The sequence below is a fragment of the Ischnura elegans genome, chromosome 11 (genome assembly GCF_921293095.1).
Source record: "Ischnura elegans chromosome 11, ioIscEleg1.1, whole genome shotgun sequence".
Lineage (NCBI taxonomy): Eukaryota > Metazoa > Arthropoda > Insecta > Odonata > Coenagrionidae > Ischnura > Ischnura elegans.
In genome coordinates this window covers 79,533,052-79,559,672 of record NC_060256.1, presented here as the reverse complement: position 1 = coordinate 79,559,672, position 26,621 = coordinate 79,533,052, and the positions used below count along the sequence as shown (strand labels likewise).

Genomic DNA, 26,621 nt, shown 5'->3' with positions numbered 1-26,621 from the left:
CCCAATGTGGCCATAGGGGCGCTGTCCCTTAGGGAAATATGGCAACACTGCGGTTAGCATGGATGTTTTCTCTTTCTCCAGGGAATGAAAATCCTCCTACGGTAGGAAAGTGAAGCCAGGGGGGCGTGGCACTTTAGCCGGTCCGCCATATCCCTTTACCCCGGGTGGAGCAGAAATACATGGTTCCTTATGGGGAATTCGTCAAAGGAAACTCAATATGTTACCTATTGACAGCCGGAAAAAGCCGTTCCCACCGATGAGGGAAGGTTATCTGTTGAATATAAAACCGGAAAAAATGCATCTTTTGGATGAAATAAACGATTCAACCACGGTGTAGCAAATTAAAAATATGACGCACGACAAGTCATTTGCGACATTAGCAACTAATTTTCAGCTGTAAGGTGAAAAATAACTGATGAATTCATGTGAAACCACTAAGTTATAACTTGAGATGATCACAGTAGAACTTTTTAAACCAAATTCAGTTATGAAAGTAAATAAAAAAGGATAAATGGACGAGAGAGGAATGGGAGGACACTGAATGCTACGATAATAACGACGTTTAATTGCTATTGCGTGCACTACAAGATTTTATTTGGCTTATAATCCGTCAAAAATATACATAAATCGTGATTCAAGGAAAGAAATGATTTAGTAAGACTTAGGAACTTTGACGTGGGAAGTAGACGCGTTCATGATGCTGTTGGCCTGGGAAGGATACGAGTGTCAATCGATGATCTTTCTCAACAAGTGCATCGAAAAGGTAGTCGGTTAAAAATTTCTGCATTGAGGGCTTGGCTCTATCTGATTTTCATCAAACAATAATCACAACGGAAATCATGCCTACCATTACTTATCAATGCTGTACTAACCCAGCAAGGAAAAACTGATTTCCATCAGATTTGACACTAATTTCCAACAGGTTTGACGCACTGATTTCCTTCTCCTTTGAATCTGTTTTGAAAATTGAAACAGCTGGAAATCAGTAGGAAGACAGTGGGAAATTAGTTGTGAAGGTCCAACATGGCGGCTGTTTTCCTACTCATTTCCATGAATGTGGTTTGCCTCTGGTTTCCACTGTTCAACAGATTTGAAACCGGTTTCCCCGTTTAAGCTATTTCGAATCTGTTTTCCACCTTCATACCTATCTGAATCTTGTTTGCGACTCGATTCTCACCTCCTATGACCTGCTGATGCATAAGTTAACTTCGGATACATGAGTTAACTGCTGATACCCGAGGCGGAAATAATTATTTCCGCCAATTCCAAGTTTCGCAGAGCTGCACTCAACCAACGTTTCTAACTTCACATACTACATCTCTATCATCAATCTGGATGTAGACTCAGCTGAAAAAAGTTTACAAAATACAGCCTAACAAAATGAACTTCATGTAAGTCTCCCACCACAGCAAAATAACACAGGCTCTATTAACGTATTTATTAAGTATGCACAAACCCTATTGGAAGTACATATTCAATTGAAAATACATAGTCATCTAATTTGGTAAACTTCTGAGGCAGAATACACTTAAAGTCTCAATTTCATGCGTTAGAAATAATTAAGGGAAACACAGAATTTACAGATGAAATCTCATTTGAAGGAGAGTTAGACAAACTAGTTGGGCTTTTTGTAATTGTTTATCAGTTCTTGAAAAGTCAGCGAAAGGCAAAAGTTTTGCCAAGAGTAACAGAACAGTCACTGCACCAGAACAACAACAACTTACATCAGATTCCACAATCTTGAATTATCGAAGAGCACAAATTTTTCCGTAATTAACAGAAAAATCACAACACTAAAAAATATTTCAGATGCCTTTATGAAAGAAAGACTTCTTTACGTGACTTATGAAAATAATTTTGGTTCAGCATCAAGCCAACGATATCTGTATGTTACACTACAGAAACTTAATTGCCATTAATGTTTAAATACATGAACACGGTCGTTTCACTTAGCACAAACAAACCAGCAAGATACACAATACTCTGAAAATCCTGGTAGGTTCTCTTCGGCGACGTAACGCAAGTACATATTATACATATTGCATACAAAAATATTAGTAATCGCTCAAAATCTGTTGACACAAGATAAATTATTCAATGAAAACACAAAAGATCGAAATCACATCAGACTTCCACTGTCGCTTGAAGACAGAAGAGATGCACGAATGGCTTAATTCAACGCTGCGGGAATTTAGCACTGGTTAAATAATACTGATATGATTATTTTTTCTCCACGCCCTATTACTTTAGCACAAAACAGAACCACAAGCATGTAAACATTCAGAACGGAATCGGCGTATCGGCGTTGCTACTTTGGTTTGCTATCTTTTGTAGTTAGGTGGCAGCACTATGCCCGCTATATTTTTTTTAAAGGCGAAGGCGCAAAGTGAGGTTTAAACGTGCTTAAGCCGTATTAGCCACTTAAATTGCATGCCCGGTGAGTTCCAGCAGGTGAAATGATGCACAGTACAAAATATGGATGATGTACAGTAATTTTTTTTCATCACCCGTGAATTTTTGCAAGACGGCAAAGTACATATTTCCTCTACGTCATTATTTCTGACCATGATTTTGAACTAAATATACTCATTGACACCTCAGAAGAAGTAATTTTCCAATCAACGCAGTCGTAAAGCCTGTGTGAGATAGGTTTTTATAAGACACTCATTTCAAGAGAATTTCAAATTCATTCTACAATTCAACTCTGTTGGAAAGCACTTGTGGAAAACACTTTCAAGCCAATAAATAAGGAAAAGAGTTTCAAATGACATTCAATTCAGTGTCAATACAGTCCGTGTGGAAGACGGCTGGAAACCAGTTACAATGGAAATGAGATTCAAATCACTTCCTTCCATTTCCTGTACGCTGGAAACCAGTGGAAATCAGTGTCAATACAGAGTCAAATCAGATTTTAAGGATTCAGATCAGATTCAAATGAGGTTCAAAACTGTTGGAAATCAGTTTTTCTTTCCTGGGAAAGTATTGATGGAAAAACTTTGTACACACAGAGGTCAACCTTCCATTCTTATCACCGGACTTTTTTTCGGATATGTAACTTCAATATCCATACTACCTCTGGGAATGAATCAACTACTATTATTATTATTTTAGTTTCACAAAATTCCTGCAGGGATAACCTATTTCCATTTATTGACTCTCTATCTGTATACTTATGGCACTTTATACGTACATTTACCTCTTCATTTAGACCTTGTCAGTAGTATTATGGTTGGCAGAATAAGGAGGTATTTTTCTCCCTAAGTGACTCTCACAGCCATTGGCACGAGTAATCTGAAAGGTGAAGTGGGGTTGGGCAAATCATCCCAAAGAAAGCATTTTAAATGTCTCTTGGATTAAATAAATAAATTTCCCAATGCCTACAAATGTCACTTTATAGCTTGGTTTGTCCTCCTATGAACTTTTTTAATGGTTTTCAAGGTTGAAAACGACTTTCAAGGCAATGCGAACGTGAATTACGAGAGTGGCAGTTGAATTATGTATCACTGGTATCACGATCGAACCTGATCGAACCCAGTAATTTTTTCAAGGAAGACACTATATCTAAACTATAAAATGAGAACTTGAATACATCATCGAACATTTTTAACACGCTTTCACGGATGAATGAAATGGAATGCTCTTTTCATAGAGTTAATATTTATATGGTTCCTCGATTGGAATGATTGGAATTACCCGGTATTCCTTCATTTGTTTTTCCCACGAAGCGACGAAGCGGCTTGCGCATGACGAATGACGGAAATAGGAGAAGTGGACGGTATAGGAGGAGAAATGATAAACAAGTTCCTAAGGAATTTTTGCTTAAACATAATAGTGCGCTTAGACGACTGTCTAGAATCCTTGTCTTGATATGTAGTCCTAGAATTATCACTTGTGGAATTGATAAGACACGAATCTTGCGCACGGAAACGAGGAACTCTCTTCTGTGCGACTATGATGACATCAACAGAAGTTGTTTCTTTTTGCGGAAATGACTAAAGACGCCTCCCGTCCTTGCTGAGAACGAAGTATTGCAAAGATGGCGTGTATCAGCCAATAACTAGCCATGTATTGCACAACTGCGTCCACAATTAGGTCTCTGTGTCCTTTTAGGAATGGGACGCAACGTTCGCTCCAGTGTTGATATTCGAAGTTGTCACCGTAGATGTAGCATCGCTCAGCGCTTGGTTATTGAATAAACCCCTTCATTATCGTTTATGAAGTTAAAATTGGAATAAATTTTTATAAATGTAAGTATTCATACTTCTGCATAACCGCTGATGTTTAATCGGTTCGTTTGGTTTGTTATAATTGTCGCTCATACGTTAGTGTTCACGTTATAAATTATTGAAGTGAAAATTTTATTCTCAAAGTATAACTCGAATAAATCCAGCTCATTGGATGTTAAACTGAATAATGACTTAAAAGAATTGATTTTCCCTCTAACCTTGCTGAATTGGTTGGAATTTTATTTCTATAATTTGTTATAATAAACCGCATGTCTGAGATATTCGGTCGTGGTATGTGTTATATTTATGTATGTTCTTCTCCATAATCTTTCCATTTACATTTTCATATTTTTTCTCATTATTGCTGCATTTTGCATTAAAGTTATTGCTGTATGTGTACTAGGGTGCGTGGGATCGTTAAATGAAGGCTAAGGACACTTAGTTTAAGTAGGGCAGGGTCACTTGGAATAGAATCAATGTTGACTACAAGGCTAGAGTTTTAGAATTTGCTCTTAAGTGGGTCATCGTGACGGAAACGACGTAATTTTGGTCTTATTTCTGACGCACTGCTCCTTATCTTTGGTGGTAGATATTCATTAACTTAATTTTTCATGATGTTCTTACCCAAGGACAGTAAAATAAGAGCCCATCTTCTATTCAAGTGGTTATGAAATATATGCCGGAAACATCAACGTGGAATCATTCTTTACGGCAAGGATATTTATTTTATCGATGATTGTATCGCGGAATAATTCTACAGGTTTTTCTTTTCCATTGAATGCTCATTCTCGCTAACTCCACTGCGAATTGGTCGAGCTATTGTTGGAAAAATAGTTTTCTTCTCGTGAAGGTTATATGCCTGAGCTTGTAAGGACTTGCATTCATTGCTCATTAAAGCAATAATACGTTATGATGAGACGTTTAGGTTGCGATTCATAGTCTAATGCGTAAATTTTGTTATTTCCCCAATGGTGTGCATCGGATGTACAATCCATGAACAAATTTCGAGTATGTCTGTATTATATAGTGTATGTCCTGAGGCACTACAAGTTGTCCCCTCAGTGTAAAGAGAACTACACACCTACCGTGTTTTAGATTAAGTATTCTTAAGCGTTCTTTTTGAAAGAGAGACAAAAGCGTCATATTTGCCACCACAGCTTGTGTTGAATGCCTGAGCATAAATTTGATGAATATTCTGTTAAGGTTTATGGAAGTTCTATTTCCTTTTCATTTAACAAGCGAAGTCTTTCCCATGTCATAATTACAATCAATTTTATGAAAAAGTGCCTAGTTAGGTTTAGAAAAGCCGGAAATCAAATTTCAATTAGAACTACTACTAGGACCACAAATGTCAATTGATGCTATCTTTGAATGAAAATACTCTACCTGCGGTAATTATTGGTATTTGCTTCATGAGAGTCATTTACTTACTGAAGTTGGTTGATCATATTATCATTGTTTGAATAAATCTTTAGGGAATAAATATTCTTTTAATCAAGTCAGTAGTCATGTCCATTTTTCCATTTATCGTGATCTGAATCTTTGGTCCACGCTTAAGAAGGATATCCTTTCTTAGTCCAACCTCAGTTGACTGGACTGGTGCTTTTTCCTCACACCACTAGATCCTGTTGCTAATATATCTGCTGTATATTTAAATATCTAAGGTACTTTATGAATTCTCCTAGGGAATACTTAAATGTACGTAGGCTGTTCGGAAAATAACCTTTTTTTTTTAAATAAAACGCTAAAGTAGATTTACAAAATTTAATATATACATCTTAAAACTACGACTTTCCTTTACTTTTCAACATAATTTCCATGAAAATTTAGGCACTTATCATAAATATAAATTAACTTTGAAATTCCTTCTGCAAAAAAATCTCCCACCAATGCCTTGAGCCATCCGGTTATGGTATCTTCATCATCCTCAAATTGCTGGGAGCCAAGCCATTTCATATTCATATATCCACTCCAGAACAACTCCTTCCCTCGCAATCTTTGGGCAATACGAAGCTCAAAGTTCCATATGAATTGCTGCTGCCGAATATTGTTCAGCTATGAACAATTGAATAACAGCTCACACTTGGCAGGATTTTCTATTGCAGCAAACATTTTGACAAGCTACCAAAAAACAACTAGTTCTCAAACAACCTTCACTCTACTACAAGTGTATGCTGACCGCCCTGCCGTGCATGCTGATGCAACAATGGCGACACTGCCCCCTCCCCTTTTCACGTAGTGAGCAAATGGTGGTTACTTTCTGAGCAGCCCTCATATTTTAGGATTTGCAGACTCTATGTCACTTTCCCTCCTGATCTTTTACATTCTTGAATGTCTGATTCATCTCCTATGGTTTGTTTATGCTTTTTCATTACATCCCTATTTTTGTCTCTGTTGACTGTTTACCTTTCCTATATATGTACTCTTAATTTTTTATTGAGTGTGCATTTTATTTTGGTATTCTTAAATTTTCCAAGGATATGCATGATCTACACTGCTCCATAAGACAACATAGGTTGGCAGCTTGCATTAAGGTTTAGTCATCATATGGCTAACCTATCCCCTTTTGTCCCTTTCCTTACCCCTTACTCCCTCAGCCTTTGTTGTCATGTCTTGGGTGAGGAGTCGGTAGGGTGAAGAAGGCATGCAGCACCTACCAATGAAAGCAAGGAAAAATGCTTTTTTGGACAGTGCGCTGACGCTGACATGATTAAACATGTAATGTGAAGTACATAATATTGGAACTATAGTACATGAAGCCAGTGTTGATCTGATGTTTTCTGGTGAAAGAACTGCAGTATATTCTTTTTGCAATTAAATTATGTAGAAAACTGAAGCAAAAAGAAGAAAAGCATCGTGGGCCAATGTTGATTATTTACATTATGCACATTCATATGATGGTGCTTAACAATTAATAGTATTTATTTAATCCAAAAACAGCACGAGGCCATTTACAGAGGACTACAATAACAGGATAAACAATTTCATAATATTAAGCAATGTAACCAATAATGAACAAAACATATTCAACAGTATTTACAAATAAATAACAAAGAATAATAAATTTCATCGGGTAGTGTGAGGAATAGGGGGAAAATTACGATAGTGATGGTGCAAGATGGATGAGGGATGAAAAAAAGGATCAAAATTTGGAACACATTTGGCATAGGAGTTAATGGAAAAAGGAAGTCTGAATAGAAAAGAACATTTAGAAACAGAAAGGCGGGGGGTGAAACAATGAAATAGGTCACTCGACCTTGTCACGTGCGAAGGAACATAAAGTGGAAAAAAAGAAAGAAGGTCAGATGATCTGTATTTGCCATTAATGGTATTTAAGAAGAATCTCCGGTCATTGAGGATATGGCGATCAGCTAAAGTAGCAATGCCAAGAGAGGATCTAATCTTATTGAGGGAGAAGAAGCGAAAAGGCAAGTGGCAGTAGCGGACAATAGAAAGGAAAAAATTCAATGGGCGTCCCAGGAGCTTTAATGAAGAAGGTGGGGCCGTAGACCAGATTTGGCTGCAGTATTTTAGGACCGGAGAGACACAGGAAAGGAAGAAGGTGCGTAGAGCAATTAAATCCAACACCTCACTGTGGCAATACATCATACCCACCAAAGACGTAGTGCGGGTGGAAATGGATTTAATGTGCTCACGAAAGAGCAGCTTAAGGTAAAAAATAACCCCTAAATCCTTCTGAGAAGTGACCGAAGGAATATGATATCCAGATAATCGGTAATTTATACTCAGGATAGACTTGCGTAGGGTGAATGGTAGACTTGGCCGGATTAATTTTCAGACTCCAAATCTCAGACCATTGGTCTATGGTATCAAGAGCCTTCTAGTATTCTAGGATTATATTTTTAGTCTATAAAATATTGAAGGTACTTCTTTTGAATGGAGAGCCAAGTAGGAGCAACTTTCCCATCACATTGTTAGTTAGATTTTATTTCAAATGCTCACTGTAAGTTTTCACTAACGGCTATACTTCTGTTGCCTGGTAGGTAAAAATGATGCCAAACTTTGCTGCCATTGGCCATTTTGCAAGCAGGTGACAGGTATAATACCCATAAAGAAGGAATTTTATTAAGGGAGTTGGTTGAAACCCTTTCAAAACTTAACAAATGTTTTTTTTGTATGATCTTAAGTATTTAATTGCGGCCAGAGAATGTATGTATTGTGATTTTGAGCTGTCTCTTATCTGATTAAAATTTATTTTTAAGTGTCTAAGAGTATTTCTGGGATTCACTTCCATTCAACTCCCCAGATAGATGTACATATCTAATGAATGCTCTTTAAAACTTGGGAAGAACGGAATGTGTATTTTTGTCTTCAATTGGTTAACTGTATGTTTCCTGGAGGATAGTTACACTTGGTTGACAGCTGGAAATAATCGTGCCTACTCTAACTGTTGTCTTCTTTCATCTTGGGAGCCCCATGATGATACTTCGATTTCTTTATATTTTAATTGTAATTTTTTTACCATAAGCTTGTAATGTAGTTCCATTTTCTGTCCTTGATCCATTTTTTTGTTGCTGCTTCATATCATATTTATATATGCTGGAAGAAGAAATCCCACAGTATCACTAGAATACGAATACTTAAAATTCAAACCAAGAATGTTGTGTTGGTTGACTCATTTGTTGTGCACTCATCTTTCCAGTTATTTATCATATGCATATTTTGTATTTCATCAAGTTTTACACATTATTCCACTATTATGAATTTGTACATAGGAAGTTTATTTTTCCTCTTAATAACCATGAAGGTTGTTCTTTGAAGTCTACAATTTTTTTGTGGTTAGTCTTTGTTGCAGCAGTCTTAATATTTCCTTACACAAGGCTGAAAATGGGATTCCTTAGGTGCATTCAGGCTAATTTAAAGATCTTTTAAACTCAATGGGTTGGAAGCATTTCCTCTTGGCTCAAAAAATATTGGATACTCTCCAAATTGCTGCTCTTAAGTATCCTGCTTTACTTATTTTGAACCAGCGTCCTCCTCTCAATAGGAGTTATTGCATTTCCTCCTTTTTACTTTAGAGTGGTGTGTGATACCGCTTTTTTCTTTTATTTTTATTATTAAATTGTTACAAGTAGGCCACCATCAGGTTGTGACATAAACTTACAATGAAAAAAATAGGGTAGTTTCCTTCATCAAAGAAAATGAAAGGCATTGATTGCAATTCGTTACCTACCTTTAGTGTATTCAAAATGTACAAATTATTTAGTTTTAGAAATCCCAGTTTAGACGAATGCTAATGGTCAATTTTAACATCATTTGAAAAAGGCCAGATTGGCACCCATGCGATGCCACTCCACGTGACGTCACAGGGACCTAGATGCTATACGAGTAGATAGGAGTTTTACATTGTCTGAGATTACCAATGCATGCATGAGGCACAGAGCTCAGGTAATCATCTGAATAATCACCTTTTAAAAATTGCCTAAGGTCGAAATTTTTTCTTCGTTTGATAGGGTTTTAATCATCCCTATTTAAGTCAAGCACTACCTGCTAGCAGCCTGCATCGTAGCTGCGCCCATAGCCTCGCACCAAGGTGGCCTCAAGCGGTGGTAGCCGGAACCAGAATGATGTCACACGGGCTTTTCCCAGCATTCATACTTAGCCGCCACGTTATTGCGTGCTTGAAAATTTTCACTTTTCATTTAAGTGCAAAAGATAGATATTGTCGTTTAAAAATCTAAAGGCATGAAATAGGTACTCCAGGAGTTAGAATCTTTCGATTTAGGCTGTTAAAAAATAATACTGACACCAAACTTAACTTCTCGGAACACATTCGTTTAATCAAGAGCAAAGCTATGTCACTTTTAGGTCTCCTCTATCGCTACACAGAAATAGCCGATCCCACAGCTTTAAAATCATATTTTTCGGCATTTATCCTTCCAATCACTGGATATTGCTCTCCCGTATGGTCCATCACAGCCCCCTCTAACCTCACCTCTCTTGACAGTATAACAAGCTTCTTCGCCAGAATCATAAGATGCAGGGTTTCCCACTTACGTGACATGTCCACCAGCTCACTCTTATCTTCCCTATTAATGACTGATCTCTCCCAACAAAGGATTAAAACAGACTTAAAACTTATTCACAATATTCTAAATTCACACATTGATTGTCCTGATTTGCTTTCATCCATTAATTTCAGAGTGCCTTGCCGACCCACTTGGACACATTCCTTACTCCATACGCCTATCCCTAGACTATCCCTCGTTAAGCGCTCACTCCAACACCGCCTTTGCTCCCTGCTCAATTCATTACCAGACAATATTGACCCGTTTTTTCTGCCCTTAAACTCATTTGTCAAACTCGCCATGTCCCATTCCTCGGCTAATAAATAAACCTCCCTCTCCACCTCCCTTTCCTCGTGCCCTCTATTTTGTTCTTTACTATCTTATGCCACTGCTCTCTGTTCAAATTTTTTATGTTAAAATTTTATGTTTGTTACTGCGTCACTATAAATTGGCAGAAATGCTGTATGTGAGCAACTCCTTAAATAAATAAATAAAAAATAGGAAACCACCCTATTGAATATTACAAGGAACCCTTGATCCCTACTTCTTTAACTGATTTTTTAAAATATGAAACTTTTTAGGCAAGGACTCAAATATTTTTTCTGGTACGTGGTCCCAGTCCAGTATGGTCCCACTCAAGAAGGAGATGCATTCAAACACATGTTTATTTGAACTGAATATAAAAGCATAAAACTGTTAAATTACGTGGCATGTTCATATGAATTTTTAAATAATGTCTTGATCATGACTCAATTACCACGTTCGTATTATGAGATATCTTTGAGTCCCACTCAAATTGAGTTGCCAAGTTCCAAGATGCTATCACCTCACATTTTTAAAATTAAATATCTCTTTTTAAAATTACTTCCATGTATGATAATGGACTCCAGTAATATTAGTTTTTGATGAACAGGACAGCGTATGTGAAAATAGTTTAGGTAAATGCATTATTTTGCTAATTTACCACAATTAATCTAGCTCCGGTGAGTTGAGTTGAAGGGAGTTTCTAAATTATGGACTATGAGTTTGAGGTCTGAACCACTGACAATGAGTTCCAGGGCATACCCGGGATCAAAACTAGGGCAGGGGGGGGGGAGGCAAGCCATGGTTGTTCAAGTTGTAGGTAAGACCTAAGCATGGAAAAAGTGAATGAAATCAACATTTTAAGAAAACTGTAACAGCTCTTTATTAGTTTTCAAAATTATTTGCTGTAAAGAATATTATTTTCCTCAAAAACATTTGCAATTTTTGCTTCTGGGGGGCAGATGCCCCCTCCTGCCCCTCGCTGGGTACGCCCATGAATGAGTTAGAATGAGGACCCAAGATCAGTTAGGTTCTGGAATATGGCCCCTAGATTGCTTAACCGTTTTTAGAACTGCTGTCTTTCAGAGTGACGTAGGGTACTTCGTCATGGTACTTTACTGTTTTTCTTAGTCTCATAGAAGGAATATAATGAGAGATATTTTGCCAATTGGATATTTAGGTATGACTCAGTAGATGTAAATCTCCAAGGTGCATCTCCTTTTCCGTTCTTATTTTTGTTAGTGGCTGATGTCATCATTACTCCTTCTACTACATGCCCCTTGAGGCAGCTTGTGGGGTAACATGTACATGTAGATGGAGATTCTGCTTCCTATCTAGAAATGGTAAAGTGAAGCGGAAGTCATTAATGCCATGCTCGATTATTTCGGTGTCCAGTTTTATTCCATGTCTCAGTTTAAATGAATTCCAGAAAACTTCTTTTTGTAGGATTAATAGTGGTACATATAATACATTATAAAGAATTTTCATTAAACTAATTGTTCATAAGTTATCATTTTTTACTCATTTGTAATTATTTTGGTGGAAAGAGATTTGGTGATCCATTTAGTATTGATCAGGTTTTATTTCCTCAGTGAAAATGTCTATGCACAGTTTGCTAGGATATTTTTAATTAAATTGTTTCCTTACTAAAGGATTTTAAAGGCATGTTTAGTATTTTTATTAAATGTGTTTTGATTTATTCCAGATGAACCATCAGCAAAGGTGATGACTGTGGATTGCTAGAATCGAAATTGAAATAGGTAATTCCATAATGCAGGGAGCGTACAGAATATATCATCGAGGGCTTGCCTTCACTAGGAGGTTGGTAGTTTTTCCACAGTCATTTGCATTTATTCATCCTGTTATGATGTAGTAGATAGTTGAAATAAAGAAGAGTGCTTAGTTGGTGATGGAATACATCATTATGAGACTATCATTGTGTTAACTTAGTTTCCTTTGCTATTATCCTACCTCCCACATTAAGTGAGAGAATGTCATCCATCTTGTATTTTGGAGATATTTTTTAGGAAATGTGTTACTTTTTCAGCTTGCAGTAGTTATGTGGTTAATTTGTCATAGATAAACAGTTGCAATGACCCTCTCCCACTTTGGGCTCATGGTCAAATATTTTATTTTGCAGTGAAAGTGCAAAATGTGCATGTTGCATGCTTAAGAGGTTCAAGTTCATGTAATTGTGATTCACTATGCACTTAACAATTTTAATGGAGTTTCATGTGATTGTTTGTGGAGTTCAACGGTGAAGGAATCCGTGGACTAGTTTGGGATCATGTATTATTCAGGTAAAGAGCGCCAAATGAAAATGGTTTTTGATTAAATATGTCTTGTGTTCAATTGGTTTTTGCCCTCCAATTTTTAAGTTTTATTTGATCAATTTACTAATAGACTTGTATATGCTGGGGCTGTGCTAGAGTTATTAAATCAATTATGAAGCCAATTCAGAACCCTTCGATCAGCAGCTGAGCACTCCACCCACCTCCCTTGGCTACCACACTCACCACTCTTTCCACCTTCCATCATACCACTTTATTAATTGCAGGTATCCACTGGTGAGGGGAATGCTAGCGTATGCTGCTATATGGCCAATAGGGAGCTGTGTCCAACAGTGCATCACCGATGGAAAGAGAAGTTGGGAAGAATTAGACTTTGCTAGAGCCGCTAGATTTTCTCTATTTGGCTCATGCTATGTGGCCCCCACTCTCTATGGCTGGGTTAAGCTCTCCTCTGCAATGTGGCCTGCGTCTACGCTATCTGTTGCCATCACCAAGGTGAGATGTATTTTCTATTCTTCAACTACCTTTGTGAAGCACGTACAGAAAAACAATTTTTTTTTTGCTTCAATGCATGCTTATTCCATTTTGTGGGTTACGTTTCCACCAAAGGTCTATCAAACATGTGGAAATCATAGTAGGTAGTAAAATATATGTATTGGACATTTTTTTCAGCGTCTGAAAATTTTTGAAAATTATAATTTATTATTGAAGTGATGATATATTTTCAGAAACCTTCATTTTAAGCATGTGATTTATGCATATGAAAAACTTCAGGGTATAGCTGTTTATGTTTTTGTGGCTTTTAGGCCCTTATTAGACGAGGTAGCCAGGCGACGTCGCCAGCGACGAACCTGGCTACCCAGCTTGTCGTGGGTCATTGATTCTTATGGGCCTTATTACACGAGGGTAGCCAGCGACGTAGCCACACTTTGGCGACTGACTGGCTACCGAGCCCCGTCGCCACTCCGGTCGCCACTGGCTACCCATACTGGCGACGCTGCGTTGTAGCATACGGAGCTTATTACACGAGGTCGCCAGGCTACTCGGTCAGTACACCTCGCTTGGTACTGCTCACTGTCGCTCACTGTTGTGTTGTGTTCTGTTGTGAGTGGGTGAGTTGTTCAGTATGTCCACGCCAGTTGAGAAAATGCCTACATCTTCTGATTCAGTGGAAGGGATACGCGGAGAGAAGAAGAAAAAAGAAGAGCCGCAGAAAGACGACCAAAAGAAAAAGCATGAAGAGCTCGTGAAAAAGTGCCAGAAGTTAGCCGACACAAAATTAAGATAACGTTACCACTCACACAACGCAGTCCACTATAGTTCACAGCAAATTGAGAGAAAACGGAAAAATTCTGGCTACTGAACTGGCTACATAACTGGCTACTAGGTTTGGTAGCCAGCGAAGTCGCCAGCTACCGTCGCTGGCGACGTCGCCTGGCTACCTCGTCTAATAAGGGCCTTAGATCTGGGCTTATGCATTTCCTTTAATGTGAGGCATTTAAGAAGATTTATCCATGGTAGTAATGGCTTTTGGGCATAGCAATTTATTTTAATGGAAGTGATAAAAAAGTTGTCCACAACATAAGATATAACACTGGAAAAATACTGCTTTAATTTTTTTATTAATAATAATTCCATTAAAAAGTCAGTAATTCTTTCCTTCATTATTTTCTGTATCTAATATGTCTCATTCTCTTGTAACTTCTTAGGACTCCCAAAAGTAGTTGTAACCTTCTACCTCATAGTTATAGCCAAATATTTTTGTAGGGACTTTGTTTTTTTGCTGTAAGTCCTACCTGAGAAATTAGCATATCTCATTTCATCATTCTAGTAATAATTGTTTTTATATATTATATTCTTATTTAATTCCACTTGTATGTTGCAAAATATGGTTCTTCTTACTGAACACTATAGACTAACTTGTTAACCATGTTTCTTCTGGGAAAACTCTTTGAAATCGATCACTGGAATGTGTATAAAGTATTCAAATCCCCATTTCCTACTACCTACTCACAGATACTCTTCCTTATATGTGTAATAAAAATACCTCTTCCTTGGTTGGTCATTTTTTTAAATGTCTTGTGGATATTTCCTGTTTCAGGCTCTTGTGGAACAGGTTTCTTATGGACCAGCAGCTATGATTGCATTCTTTTTTGGCATGTCATTGCTTGAATGTAAAGGAGTTAAAGCAGCTGCCACTGAAGTTTCTGACAAGTTCTGGCCTACGTACAAGGTACCCTCTTAACTATTAATTTTTAACTAAAATTTTGCATCAGAATACAGAAATAATAACAATAGTGCCGTGAAATCCATCTCTTATGGACTGTTTCTCCAGAAAACTATGTTCTAAAGTGAGAGGTGGCCTTAAGTTAGAGATTACTGTAAGAAAGCTCTATTTCTTTGTATTGGTTTTACCATGAAAGTATTTTAGAGTAGAAATTTTTGGCACCTGAAAAATATATTTTTAAATATAACTTAAGTAAACCTGCACTTTCTCACATAGCAAATGACTAATATCCTTTGGCATTTGAAAATATACCAAGTAGGGTTTTTTTTTTATACAACTCTATCAAATGACTTTATTAGGAAGCGGTCTAAAAAGTTTTATGAAGTTTATTTGTGGCGGGTTGCGTAAATTAGGAGATTATTATTCACCCATTGAAGTTTCTGGAAAATTTTTCCTTGTAACTTCGATTTGGCAGGTATTTGCAGAATCATTATTTGGCATGGAGGAATAAGTGGCACCTTATAAAAATTGTTCATCTATCTAGTTTTCAAATATTGAGTAATGTTAACAGTAAGTTTTGGAGCCAAAGCAGTTCCAGTAACAATGTAGGTACCAAAACATTGGAATTTCTGCCATTTGGAAAATTGAGTTTTTGGAAAATCTCCTCTGGAAAGTTTTCACTCCCCTGTATCAGAAAAATTTTAAGCCCTGCTCCTCTTCCGGAAGTGGCATGGAATAGGGTGGTTTCCTATTATTTTTTTATTGCCTAAATCGAAAGATTATTACTCCTGGAGTACGAATTTCACGCTTTTAGATTTTTAAATGACGATATCTATTTTTCGCGATTAAATGAAAAGTGAAAATTTTCAACTGCGCAGAAACGCGACGCGTAAGTATGAATGCCGGGAAATCTCTCCGTGTGACGTATTTCTGGTTCCCGCTGCCGCCCTGTGAGGTGACCTTGAGGCGAGTTGAGCACTGATACGATGCAGGCTGCTAGCGGGTAGCTGAGTACCCTGCTGGCTGGTAGCGCTTGGCTTAAATAAGGATTATTAATACCTTATCAAATGAAGAAAACTTTCCTACCTTTGCCAGTTTTAATAAGTGATTATTAACACATGTTTCCCTGAGCTCTGCGCCTCATGCATGCATTGGTAACCTCAGACGATGTATAACTCCTATCTTCTCGTATAGAAACTAGGTCCCTGTGACGTCACGTGGAGTGGCATCGCATGGGCGCCAATCTGGCCCTTTTCAAATGAGGTTAAAAATTGACCATTGCCATTCGTCTAAACCTGTATTTCTAAAACGAAATAATTGGTATATTATGAATACAGTAATGGTGGGTAACGAATCGCAATCAATGCCTTTCATTTTCTTTGATGAAGGAAACTACCCTGTTGGTATGCGTTCGTGAATCAAGCAAATGGCTTTAAAAGCTAGATATGCCAGTGATACGGCAAAAAGCATGGAGGGGCAGAAAAGGATGGCAGTTGGAGAAATTTCCTATAAAGTGAAACTAATTCATTTGCTGAAGATCATGAAGCCCTAAATCTTAAGTGCATTATCATTTGGTAGAGTGTTCATAATTTGTTACGATTGAATAATTGACCCAGACCAAACATCACCTATTCAGCCTTGCTTATTGGCCTACTATGGTTCATTGTTTTTTATGTGATATTGAGTGATTCCCTCCCTCAATGATCAGGTCTTGCTAAAGATTTAATGAACCAAAACTCTTCTAAAAGCATGAGCTCTTGAAAAGTGGGCAGCAACTTGTGTATTTCCTTATTTCCAACTTTAAAAAAAGTGGCTTAATGAGGAACAGCTTTTTTTGTGGTAACTTTTATTTCCCTTCCATCTACAGAATTATTTTAGTGAATTCGGGTGGTGGTTGCCCAAATTTACCATGGGTAGAATTCTATAGTGAGCCTTTGACTGTACTAGCCATACTAGTCTTATTTTCATGGTGAAGTTTACCCAAGGTGAAAATCAATCACTGTTGGAAAGTAGGGAAATTTAATCACACCCAATAGGTACCTTAGCGGAATTGAAATTTAGCCTCAGTTGCAGTCATATTGGCTGTTGCTCACAAAACTTGTGTATGGTAGCATACCTGAACAGCAATTGGAAGATAAGGGTTTGAATCCTAGTAAATTCAAATGATTTTTTGTCACAGCAGATGTCTTTGGTGTTCACATCTCATAACTGTGTCTATTTTTCTTTTAGACTTGCCAGTGTTACTTGTACACATAATGTTATTTGTAGTAATGAGTTTCCTCTTTCTATTTTTTCAGGTTGGTGTTTGCGTGTGGCCAGTTTTACAGACAATAAACTTCTCCGTTATCTCGGAGAGGAATCGGGTACCATTTGTGAGCATCTGTAGCCTCATTTGGACCACATTCCTGTCATTTATGAAGCAGGCCAACCCTGAGGTAGCAAGGAAAGCTGCCTCTCTAACCTAAGAAGCAGTTGTTGTATACCTATTTTTAAATAGATGGCAGTGCCTGTTAAAAATGACATAGCTTTAACAGTATTATGCCTTAAAATTATTTTATAAATTGTTGAATATATTTATTTTGAATAAATGTTGCTTGATGTGTGTCATGCTGTTTTTTGTGAACTCGAGGCGTATTTTCAGATAAATGCATTCCTTACCATATGTGCTTACCAATACTACTTCTTGTTTCCTTGTATTTTTCTCACAACTTTTTGAAGCACTACATTCACATATGTTGTAATAATAGCACATAAGTGTGGATCTGTGGATTGAATAAGGTGGTGCTGGAAGGAGAACTTATAGGTTTTCTTGATTGAAACCTCTTGCCATGTAGTGCTTCAGCTAGGACTGGGGACAGAGGCTCAGGTGGTTTGAAGATTCTCTGTAGAGTCCTAATTATAGACGGTTACCCTGAGTTTTTAAAGAAAAAATCTTTCAAACCAAAGTTAATAGGTCCTTGCATGCTTATAGTGCTCATTTTAATGAACATCATTCTTTGTTGTACTACCTTAATAAATTTCATGGCTACCTCTTGAGAGTAACTGAATGGGCAAGAATTGAATGGTTTGGTAACCCAGGGAAACACATGGATTAGCCCCCATACATGTGTGAAAAAATAATAAAAATATTTTCTAATTTTCTGGCTACTATCTCATCCAAGTGAATAATTGATTCATCTCTCTTAAATTCATTCATCCCTTGAATTAGTGGATATATCAGTCATCCATTGGTTAATAGAGTACTATGACACAAAAGAAACAGGTGGGGAATTCAAAGGATTCACAGTAAAAGAAAAGGCCAAACCAAAATCTTTGCGCATACTGGATTCGATGAATGGGCAGAAAGTAGAAAGAGTTGGGTAAAACATGAATTAAACCAATGAATGTCTGAAATGCTGTTAGAAGTATGCTTTGCACAATGAATAAAACTAGGAAAAATATTTATGTAACTTGTTCAGCCCAATAGTTATGCATTTGCATCTCTTAGAGATTGTTTTGAGAAGGTCAGAAAAACTCCATTTCTCATGACTATGCGAGAAATGCTCTGGGTTGAATGTGTTAATACTTTAATTATCACATTATAGAAACCTTAAAAAATGCTAAACTTCTGGATGCCATATAACACAGTATAATATGTACCCAATGGTGGACTCTAGCCCCTTAACCCCCTTATGCTACCACCACTGTGTCCCCGTTAAGATAATTTGTCATCCACATATGTAGTCACAGTAACAATTACAGGGTGAAGAAGAGCTGTCTATTACTAAAGTGGTTAATTTTCCTTTTGGATCTTAAGTAATCAAACCAATCATGGAGAGGCAGAAACCGATGGTACTTGGTGTTGGGTGTTTTTACAGACAATGATATTTTCATTTAGATCTTTTTAGTTGCTTCAGTGATGTGTCTATAGTAATGGAGCAGTAGCTGTTGAGGAACCCTATTGGTAGAGATATTCAACTTCCTATCGGTTGTATATGGTAATCATCAGCTATGTGAAATTGCCTCAATCCTCTCTGAAAATCACAAAATCAAATCTATATTGCTAATAATAGTGTGAATTCCATTCCTTGTTTTTTTTATATTATTTAGTTTGAAATGTAACTGAAATAACTTCATCAACATTACAAGGAACTAACAAAATCAACGATTTAATAAAAGTTGTCAATTTGAAGAAGTAATTTAGTAAAATATCAGCATCTTTTGATGGGAGCAGTTCCTTTGCTTTTCTCTTTCGAAGCAGGGACTAGAGTTCCACATGGTAAAATTTGACTACCGGTATAAAGTTATTAGCCACCCAATCGTTCCATGATTTTGCTGTATAAATCTTTATTCTAAATTAAAAAATACGGCACAAAATATTTGTATTTAAAGGACTCGTGCCTTTATAAAAAATCTAAGGCCATGGCTATTAGGTCAAGCTAGTATTTGAATTCCGCGGTATTTTTTATGCCTGTTCTCTTTAATAACTCATAACTGAGAAATATATATTGTAAATTGATTCTCATATATAAAATTTATCGCGTTAACCATAATTATATTTGAAATTATTGAAATCGACAAATGGAAATGTATGTAAACAAAAGATCGATAGACAAGTGACTACCGTCAATGGCGAAACCAAGGGGGAGAGTGAAACGAGAGAAACACCGGATTGTCCCACTTGGCGAACAGAAAAGGGTGATCTAGTCTTGAAAACTGTCAAAGATAATGAGAAATGAAGTTAAATTAGACTACATATGTGTATCTAATGTTTCATGAGTGATGACAGAATGATGACGTCTGCACGTAATAGCATGATAAGGTAAAACCAAACTAAAGTTCGTCTGCTAGAGTGGCATCCATTGGTTCCTTCGTCGAGTTGGAGTGTTGTCGAAGTGACATATATTTAATGATGAAGATATTAAAAATGGAATCGTAGGGTACACTGTAGAAAATCATTATTCATTCCCGTTAGAAAATAAATAAGCTGATTGTAAACATCACCAGAATGGCGAAGATGATGAGCATGGGCAGAGGTTAGTTTAAGTTTTAGTTGGAATGCTTTTGTTTAGTTTGAAAACGTCTTCAGCGAAGGATTTTATGATATACATGAATAAAAACTCTTTATGTATATTCGTAATGATAATCATGTTGCTTATAATGGCTTCCCGTGAGAGTTTATTATCGTTGTCACATAATCAACCTATTAATTTTTCACTTATGATGGTAGAGTGAATAGTATTCGCTCTCTTGACCAGTAAATGAATGCTAAGAAATAATAACTCTTCAAATATTTATGTTTGCATATCTGCATCATTGTGTTTTATCGCTAAATAGTATGTTATTCCTTCTTGTTTTTTCCATAAATGTTTGTCTTGTCAACTTTGTTTACATCCATGATTTTTCTGCCAGCTACAAATATATATTTTTTCTGGTTAGAATCTTTGGAAATGGACCTGGTGTCAGCTGGTGATACATTCGAAGCAAAAATGTCACCTTGGAACTCGACAAATCTCGAAGATTTGAAGATGGACAGCAATTTTGCCTGGCTTCTATGCTCGCTTGTGTCAGCAATGGCTTGGGTTATCTATATAACTCACTATGATTCAAGAGTAATTGGTTTCATTATCACCCGCCTCTTAAATCGGTTTGTTGCTCAGGGAGGATACATGAAAGTTGGTAAGTCGTTTCTCTTGACCCATGTTTTATTTAGCTGAAACCGTGCCAGAAGCTATCAATACCGCTATATATGCATTTATGTTCCTATTATTACATAGCCTTCCTATGTTGTACAGTTTTTTATGTTTAAATAAGTTTATCATTCAATCACTTGGAAAGTTAATGATTTATTTCCTTTCAGGATCATTTACTTGGAGCGCACTTGCAGGAAAGATAATGTTCCGAGATGTTGTTTACATAACAAATGATTATAGTGTCAGAGTTCAAGATGGGTGGCTTATTTTTCGTTGGTGGAGAGCTTATGTTCCCAAAGATGTTTCTGAGGGTATGTGCTAATTTTAGTTTTATTTGTCAGTGAAACATGTAGTGGATTCATATTTTTGATTTCCATTCAATCCAATATCTTTGATTTCCATTCAATCTTATACTGATTGATCTCCTTCATATTTAATTAAAGTTACACCATTGTGTATTTTTTAATGAATTTGTTTGCTAGACTTAATGATAGTTGTTTAATTCTCTATTGCAGATCTCTCTCATTCTGACACGCGGCTGTCACTAATGCTAAATGGATTTGAATTGCACACCTATAATCGATCAAACCTTTATGCCAAACTAGAGAAGCTTTTTGGGCTTGATTCACAGCTGTATACTCCAGATGACCCTGGGGGGGCAAATGATAACATTGAAGATGGTGAAAGAGAAAGGAGTGGGCGCAGCAGTGTTGAAAGAGCAGTTGCTGCATCTGGAGCTGATCTCTCGCGCAGCTGGCGTGATCTCATTCCAGTCATCAAAGTTGATGTATCGTCTGTAAGTTGAGAAGATGAAAATGTTGTCCTTTATGTATACACTGTATTATCTGTTCACTCTATGTTCGCGGGTGAGCTTTCGTGAAAGCCCAGTCACTTCACTCTTGGAGGGCTTCGCTGATGGGGAAGGGGTAGTACCCCGAGAGAGAGAGAGAGAGAGAGAGTAAGAGAAAACTTAACGTTGTCAAATGTACATAGCTGCCCTAGTTTGTCACTGAAAATGTGGGTGTCATGGGTGGCCACAGGTATTTTATGCTTTTGGCCTGGTGCCGAGACAATATTTGTACTCATCTGGAAGGTATTGAGGATAATCCCTTCACAGAAGCCCAAGACATTGTCAGCTTCCATACTGAATGCAGCATCATTGGTAAAAGGCATACTAAACACATACTAGGAGAACAAGTGAGGTTTGGCAACACTGCTCCACCAGCAGATTCACGATGTTAGCACAATGGAGGTCTGAGAGCGACTGAATTTCCGAAGCGCTAGGCCACGCCTATTGTCTGCTGATTGGCAAATGGAGTCACTTGTCTAGAAACTTTCCCTCCCCTCACCTCCCCTTGCTTTAAACACACCGGCTCACCCACAAAGATAAAATGAACAAAGTCTTATGTTTGTTTGTTTTTGTATTAAACCATATTATCAATGGTCAAAACTTGATCAGATGGGTTCAGCTCTCCATCCATTTATCCTATTATCCCATCTTTTCACATTTTCATTTGCATCCTTCATGACCTATCCCATACATATGCCTCGCACGAGGCTTTTCCTTGCCATTTTTCCACTATGCATTTTCTTTGTCTTAAGTCTTCATCAGGCTTTAATGTTTCATAATGTGGTGAATTAAACTGTCTCATCTTAATAATTAGGCTTGATAACTTCTATTAAAAATTGGCACTGTGCCATCATCTACGTCATCTCAGAGAACATGACGATGGAATCACAATGGATAATCCTCAACGCGGATATACCGCAGCCGGATAATCAGGAGTCTGCTGTATCTCCTTTATCAAGCAGAGGAAATAGCATGTCTCTGTCCAAGGGCGGTTCCAGAATTTTTTGCTGGGGGGGCACCAGGGTCTGGCAAGTAAACGGTCTTCTCATATTTGGGATAAAAAAACTACATGCAACAATTAGTCTACAAAATTTACCCTTAATTTTAATATAAAAGTTATTACAATTGAACCCCGATCTATCATTCCCGCATTGACCTTTTTCCCGTTTTCATCGTTCGCCCTTCCTGGTCCCAAATAGAGTTCCATATAGACAATTTAATTTTTTCCCGCATCTATAGTTCCCGCATTGTTTTATTGCTATTGTTTTCCCGCATTGATCGTTTGAAGATCGCGGTCCCATTGTATAATTTTCCCGCATCCATTGTTTGACGAAAATGAGACGAAATACATACGTGTCATTCATGGCTAATTATAACAGGCACATAGTTTTAAGCCTCCCCATGAGATAGAACTACCATAGGAAAAAGCTCAGAGCCATGGGATAGTAACATTAGGACATTTCCCAATATCCGTTATCCCCCTCCATTCAGCATTTGTAACCCTCCTCTGACACTTTCCTCTTCTCCAAAATCAGACAAAAGATACCAGCTCACGCAGGGATCGTATTACGAAGACCTTAGGTTCGGAAGAAAATATCAAGTTACACGAGAACAATAGAAACATGTTTCACGCCTCTCCCATTCTCGCCAACTGAACTTTTTCAACCTACCTGCTGGAGGTCAACTGCTGCATGAATCACCTATTAGCCCTAAAGGTGTCTAACAATGAATTTCAGCAATTGCTATTCTACTTTTATTAGAATGAAATAGTAGTAACGTGCAGATAATTTAAAAAAGAATGGGACCAAACACGACGTATTTCTAAAGTTATTTAAGCATTTTAAGCAAGGAAATATGTAGTTGGAAAAATACAATGGTGATTTCTGGCGAAAATCGATGTCCTCGTAGCTGAGCTTCTTGGCAGTTAATGTGGCATTTGTTCCAAAAACAGGATATCAGGTTATTATCAGTTATCAATTTGCAAGTTATACTATTAATCTCAGGTACTTATCAGAGTTACTGACTAAGGGATATCTTCTCAGGATATTTTGTTTCTCCCTACCAGCAATCCGAATTTCTCTGCTCATGGGCGTGCCCCCCCCCCTTGAAGCAAAAATCCCAAATATTTTTAAGGAAAATAATATTTTTTCAAGCAAATAATTTTAGGAACTAATAAAGAGCTGCTATAGTTTCCTTAAAATGTTGATTTCATTCACTTTTACCATGCTTAAATCTTGACTACAACTTGAACAACCATGGCTTATCCCCCCCTAGTTTTGATCCTGGGTACGTCTTTGCATCTGCTCATCTGGTGCTATGCTACTTTGAAATGAGTGGGTAAGTTGGCTTCTTATTAGGACAAAAAAATTCATGGTACAGTCTTATGGTCATGCTTCAGCCTCTGCAGAATGCTCCGCGTGCACCTAATGCGATAGCATCAGTTCCGAACTTCACCTCGTACGAGTGGTTCTGTACTTTCCAGGGTGGGTTGACTTCAAACTAGCGAGTGTTTTCCCTGTGGGTTTAATAAAGTGTGGTTTCATTTTTATTAGTTTTATTTTTATTCATCTTCGGACCATGGCCCGAAGAAACAAGTGAGAAATTTAAAAGATGGACTGAAAATAGTTGAAGATGAAGAAAAGAATCCGGGCTAGAAGCACGTGAATATTGCAGAACGCCTCGGTTTGTCCACTAGCACATGACGGTAGGGGTGGGGGTAGAGTGAACTACCTGGGGAAAATAATAAATGGGATGAAGCTGAGGATCAGGTGGGCGTGCCGTTGACGATTAACGCGACATTTTTCTCGCTTTACACATTGCCTCAATTATATGAAAAATATATTTATAAGAAAGAAACATTTCAAATAATAAGAATATTTTTGGCCTTCGTGATCCATCTCACAAGCAATCACTGCGCCAGCGAAAGCGGTTGTTTTAGGCAGAACATGCACATTGCTTTCGTGAATACGTCTACTGGAAATGGCATTTGGTGGATAAGAATTTTTACATCAGACAGAAATCCATAGTAGCAGTGTAAATGCCGAGTGGAGTGCAAACATTTTTTAGCGAGGTGGCGTGTTCCTTAGGATATTTGAAAGAGATATTAGCCGAATCAACAATAGGACCTAGGTGTATCAATAAAGTACTAGTATTCTTGTAATTAGCTAAAATCTCGTTTCAATCCTTTAACAAATATCATAATTACTCACCAAAATCCAGTGTTTCCTTGGACATGGGCAACCTAGTCTAACATTCCCGCATTCATCGTTTTTTTTCGTCCATCCCCCTGAAAAACGATATATCGAGGTTCCACTGTAATGTATATAATATTAATAACTTTTATATTAAAATATAACATTTATAAACGCGTACTTGTTTTAAAAATCTCGTCTATTTTTTAGTGTCTCAAAGGGGCACGTGCCTTGGTAAGCCCCCCTAAATCAACCTTGTCTCTGTCTGTATTATTCCCATAGTTGGATGTTGAAAGAAGGTGAAACTACAGCTACCAAAAATATGTACCAAGAAAATCCACCGGATCATAACACATCATCAATACCACTTGCAACCTTCTTCATTGGACCCATTTTATAATAAATACAATATAAACATGTACAGATTTATGGCATAATTTCCGTGACTAATTATTTTCAATAGATCTGCTGCAAAATCTACCCATGCTGTACCAATGGATATTTTTTTAGGATGTACTCATTACTCACTTGGTTGGTCATTTGATCCTCAATGTTCTACCATAACTCGATGATGTAATTTCTACCATTCGTGATTTGTCCACGAAGCAATCTAAACTGCATTGCATTTTGGACTTCTGTGAAAATATACAGAACTGCAAACTTTGGAATGAATGAGTGCCATCAAATTTTCTGTTTTGTTTCTTGAATCTTCAAGTTTAACTTGTTAAAAGTTAAAGAAACCAAGTGAGAATATGTCTTATTAAGAGGAAAAGGTTTTTGTCAGTACTAAGCATTTTGAGAGGCTTTGAGTAGGAGAACATAGATGTCTCTCATTGAAGCCTTCAAGGCACAAATGAGAGGGCATTTATAGTAAAGGCCCAAATGATTTATCTCATTACTTTCAGTGATTTCATTATTTTGTACATACCAAAGACTTGCTTTTTTTCCTTTGCCTCATAATATTTACTGTTTGAAAGAAGTAAAGTATGTGTATTATAATTGGAAGTTCATAAATTTTTGAGAGGCTTGATGGACCAAAATTGGCATATGATTGGTAATATTTGCACTACTTAACCACTGTGTTTTTAAATACAATAGTTGTTTTCAATCAAAGTTAGCTGATTAAAATTGGAACAATTTAATTTTTCTTTCATAAAGGGTCGAGTTGTGTTTGGTAATCGTCTTGTTCCCACTACTTTGTCAATCAACGTGGAAGAGGCACATTTTGTATACTCAACTAAGCCAGCTGCATCAAGACTGGACCACTTCATGCATTTTGTCAAGTGCAAGGCAGAAAACTTCAAGGTAAAATATTATATGACAAAAATTAAATGCATGGAAGCTCAAAATATTAAATTTGCACACAGTAATCTGAATTTACTGCTTTAATCTTATGTCTTTGATTAATTTCCATAATGTAGCTCTTCGCTTTTACACTAAAAACTTGCGTGTGTAAACTTTTCAAGGTAGGTTGAATAAAAAAAAATAGTATTTTGTGTTTACTAGTTGAAATAAATAAAATCATAGATAAAATCTTGGAATGTGCAAAAATGTCGTTAAACAAAAGCCAATTGAGCATTTCATTGTTATTTTAATCTATTTGTTGAATAATTGTTTATATAGGTAATTAAAATCTCTCATGACAACTTTTCAATTATTTATTGTGCTTTTACTTTATATTATCAAATTAGTTTATGCCTTGTGTTTATTTCACATTTGACATTTCAAAATTGACTTTCAGTTAATTTATTTCATTTGTTATAAATATTGTGGCAATATATAATCCTAATTAGCGTTAACTGTGTACTGGAGAAAAATAACTTTTTGTTTGC

At 37.0% G+C, this 26,621-nt stretch overlaps 2 protein-coding genes and 1 long non-coding RNA gene across 9 annotated transcripts in view; 2 read left to right on the top strand and 1 right to left on the bottom strand.

The window, feature by feature from the left end:
* The first annotated feature begins 3,803 nt into the window (after window positions 1-3,803).
* Window positions 3,804-17,681, top strand: LOC124168049 (mpv17-like protein). 2 transcript variants are annotated; one of them, XM_046546146.1, is made up of 5 exons: window positions 3,804-4,247; window positions 12,264-12,379; window positions 13,116-13,344; window positions 14,951-15,082; window positions 17,374-17,681. In XM_046546146.1, exons 2-5 carry the CDS (start codon window positions 12,330-12,332, stop codon window positions 17,539-17,541), a joined length of 579 nt encoding a protein of 192 aa, XP_046402102.1. In that variant the 5' UTR covers window positions 3,804-4,247; window positions 12,264-12,329; the 3' UTR covers window positions 17,542-17,681. The 2 variants fall into 2 exon arrangements, with proteins under 2 accessions (XP_046402102.1, XP_046402103.1); XM_046546147.1 differs by lacking the exon at window positions 3,804-4,247 and adding an exon at window positions 12,699-12,858 and having other exon boundaries at window positions 12,302-12,379.
* Window positions 11,652-18,227, bottom strand: LOC124168050. The gene is made up of 2 exons (XR_006866824.1): window positions 17,735-18,227; window positions 11,652-11,892 (listed from the first exon to the last, which is right to left on the bottom strand). It is a non-coding gene; the product is annotated as an uncharacterized LOC124168050 (long non-coding RNA).
* A 1,476-nt stretch (window positions 18,228-19,703) lies between these two features.
* Window positions 19,704-26,621, top strand: part of LOC124168440 (transmembrane protein KIAA1109) — a 149,988-nt gene continuing 143,070 nt past the window's right edge. For all 6 annotated transcript variants that reach the window (XM_046546680.1, XM_046546679.1, XM_046546677.1 and 3 more), the window contains exons 1-5: window positions 19,704-20,091; window positions 20,495-20,734; window positions 20,916-21,059; window positions 21,264-21,544; window positions 25,948-26,094. In XM_046546680.1, coding sequence (XP_046402636.1) covers window positions 20,064-20,091; window positions 20,495-20,734; window positions 20,916-21,059; window positions 21,264-21,544; window positions 25,948-26,094 — 840 coding nt within the window. In that variant the 5' untranslated portion in view covers window positions 19,704-20,063. The remainder of the gene's footprint in view (window positions 20,092-20,494; window positions 20,735-20,915; window positions 21,060-21,263; window positions 21,545-25,947; window positions 26,095-26,621) is intronic.

Coding starts and splice junctions, on each gene's coding strand:
- LOC124168049 (XM_046546146.1), top strand. CDS start 12,330: ATGCAGGGAGCGTACAGAATATATCATCGAGGGCTTGCCTTCACTAGG. Junction 12,380..13,115: donor GGGCTTGCCTTCACTAGGAG/GTTGGTAGTTTT, acceptor TATTAATTGCAG/GTATCCACTGGTGAGGGGAA. Junction 15,083..17,373: donor AGTTCTGGCCTACGTACAAG/GTACCCTCTTAA, acceptor CTATTTTTTCAG/GTTGGTGTTTGCGTGTGGCC.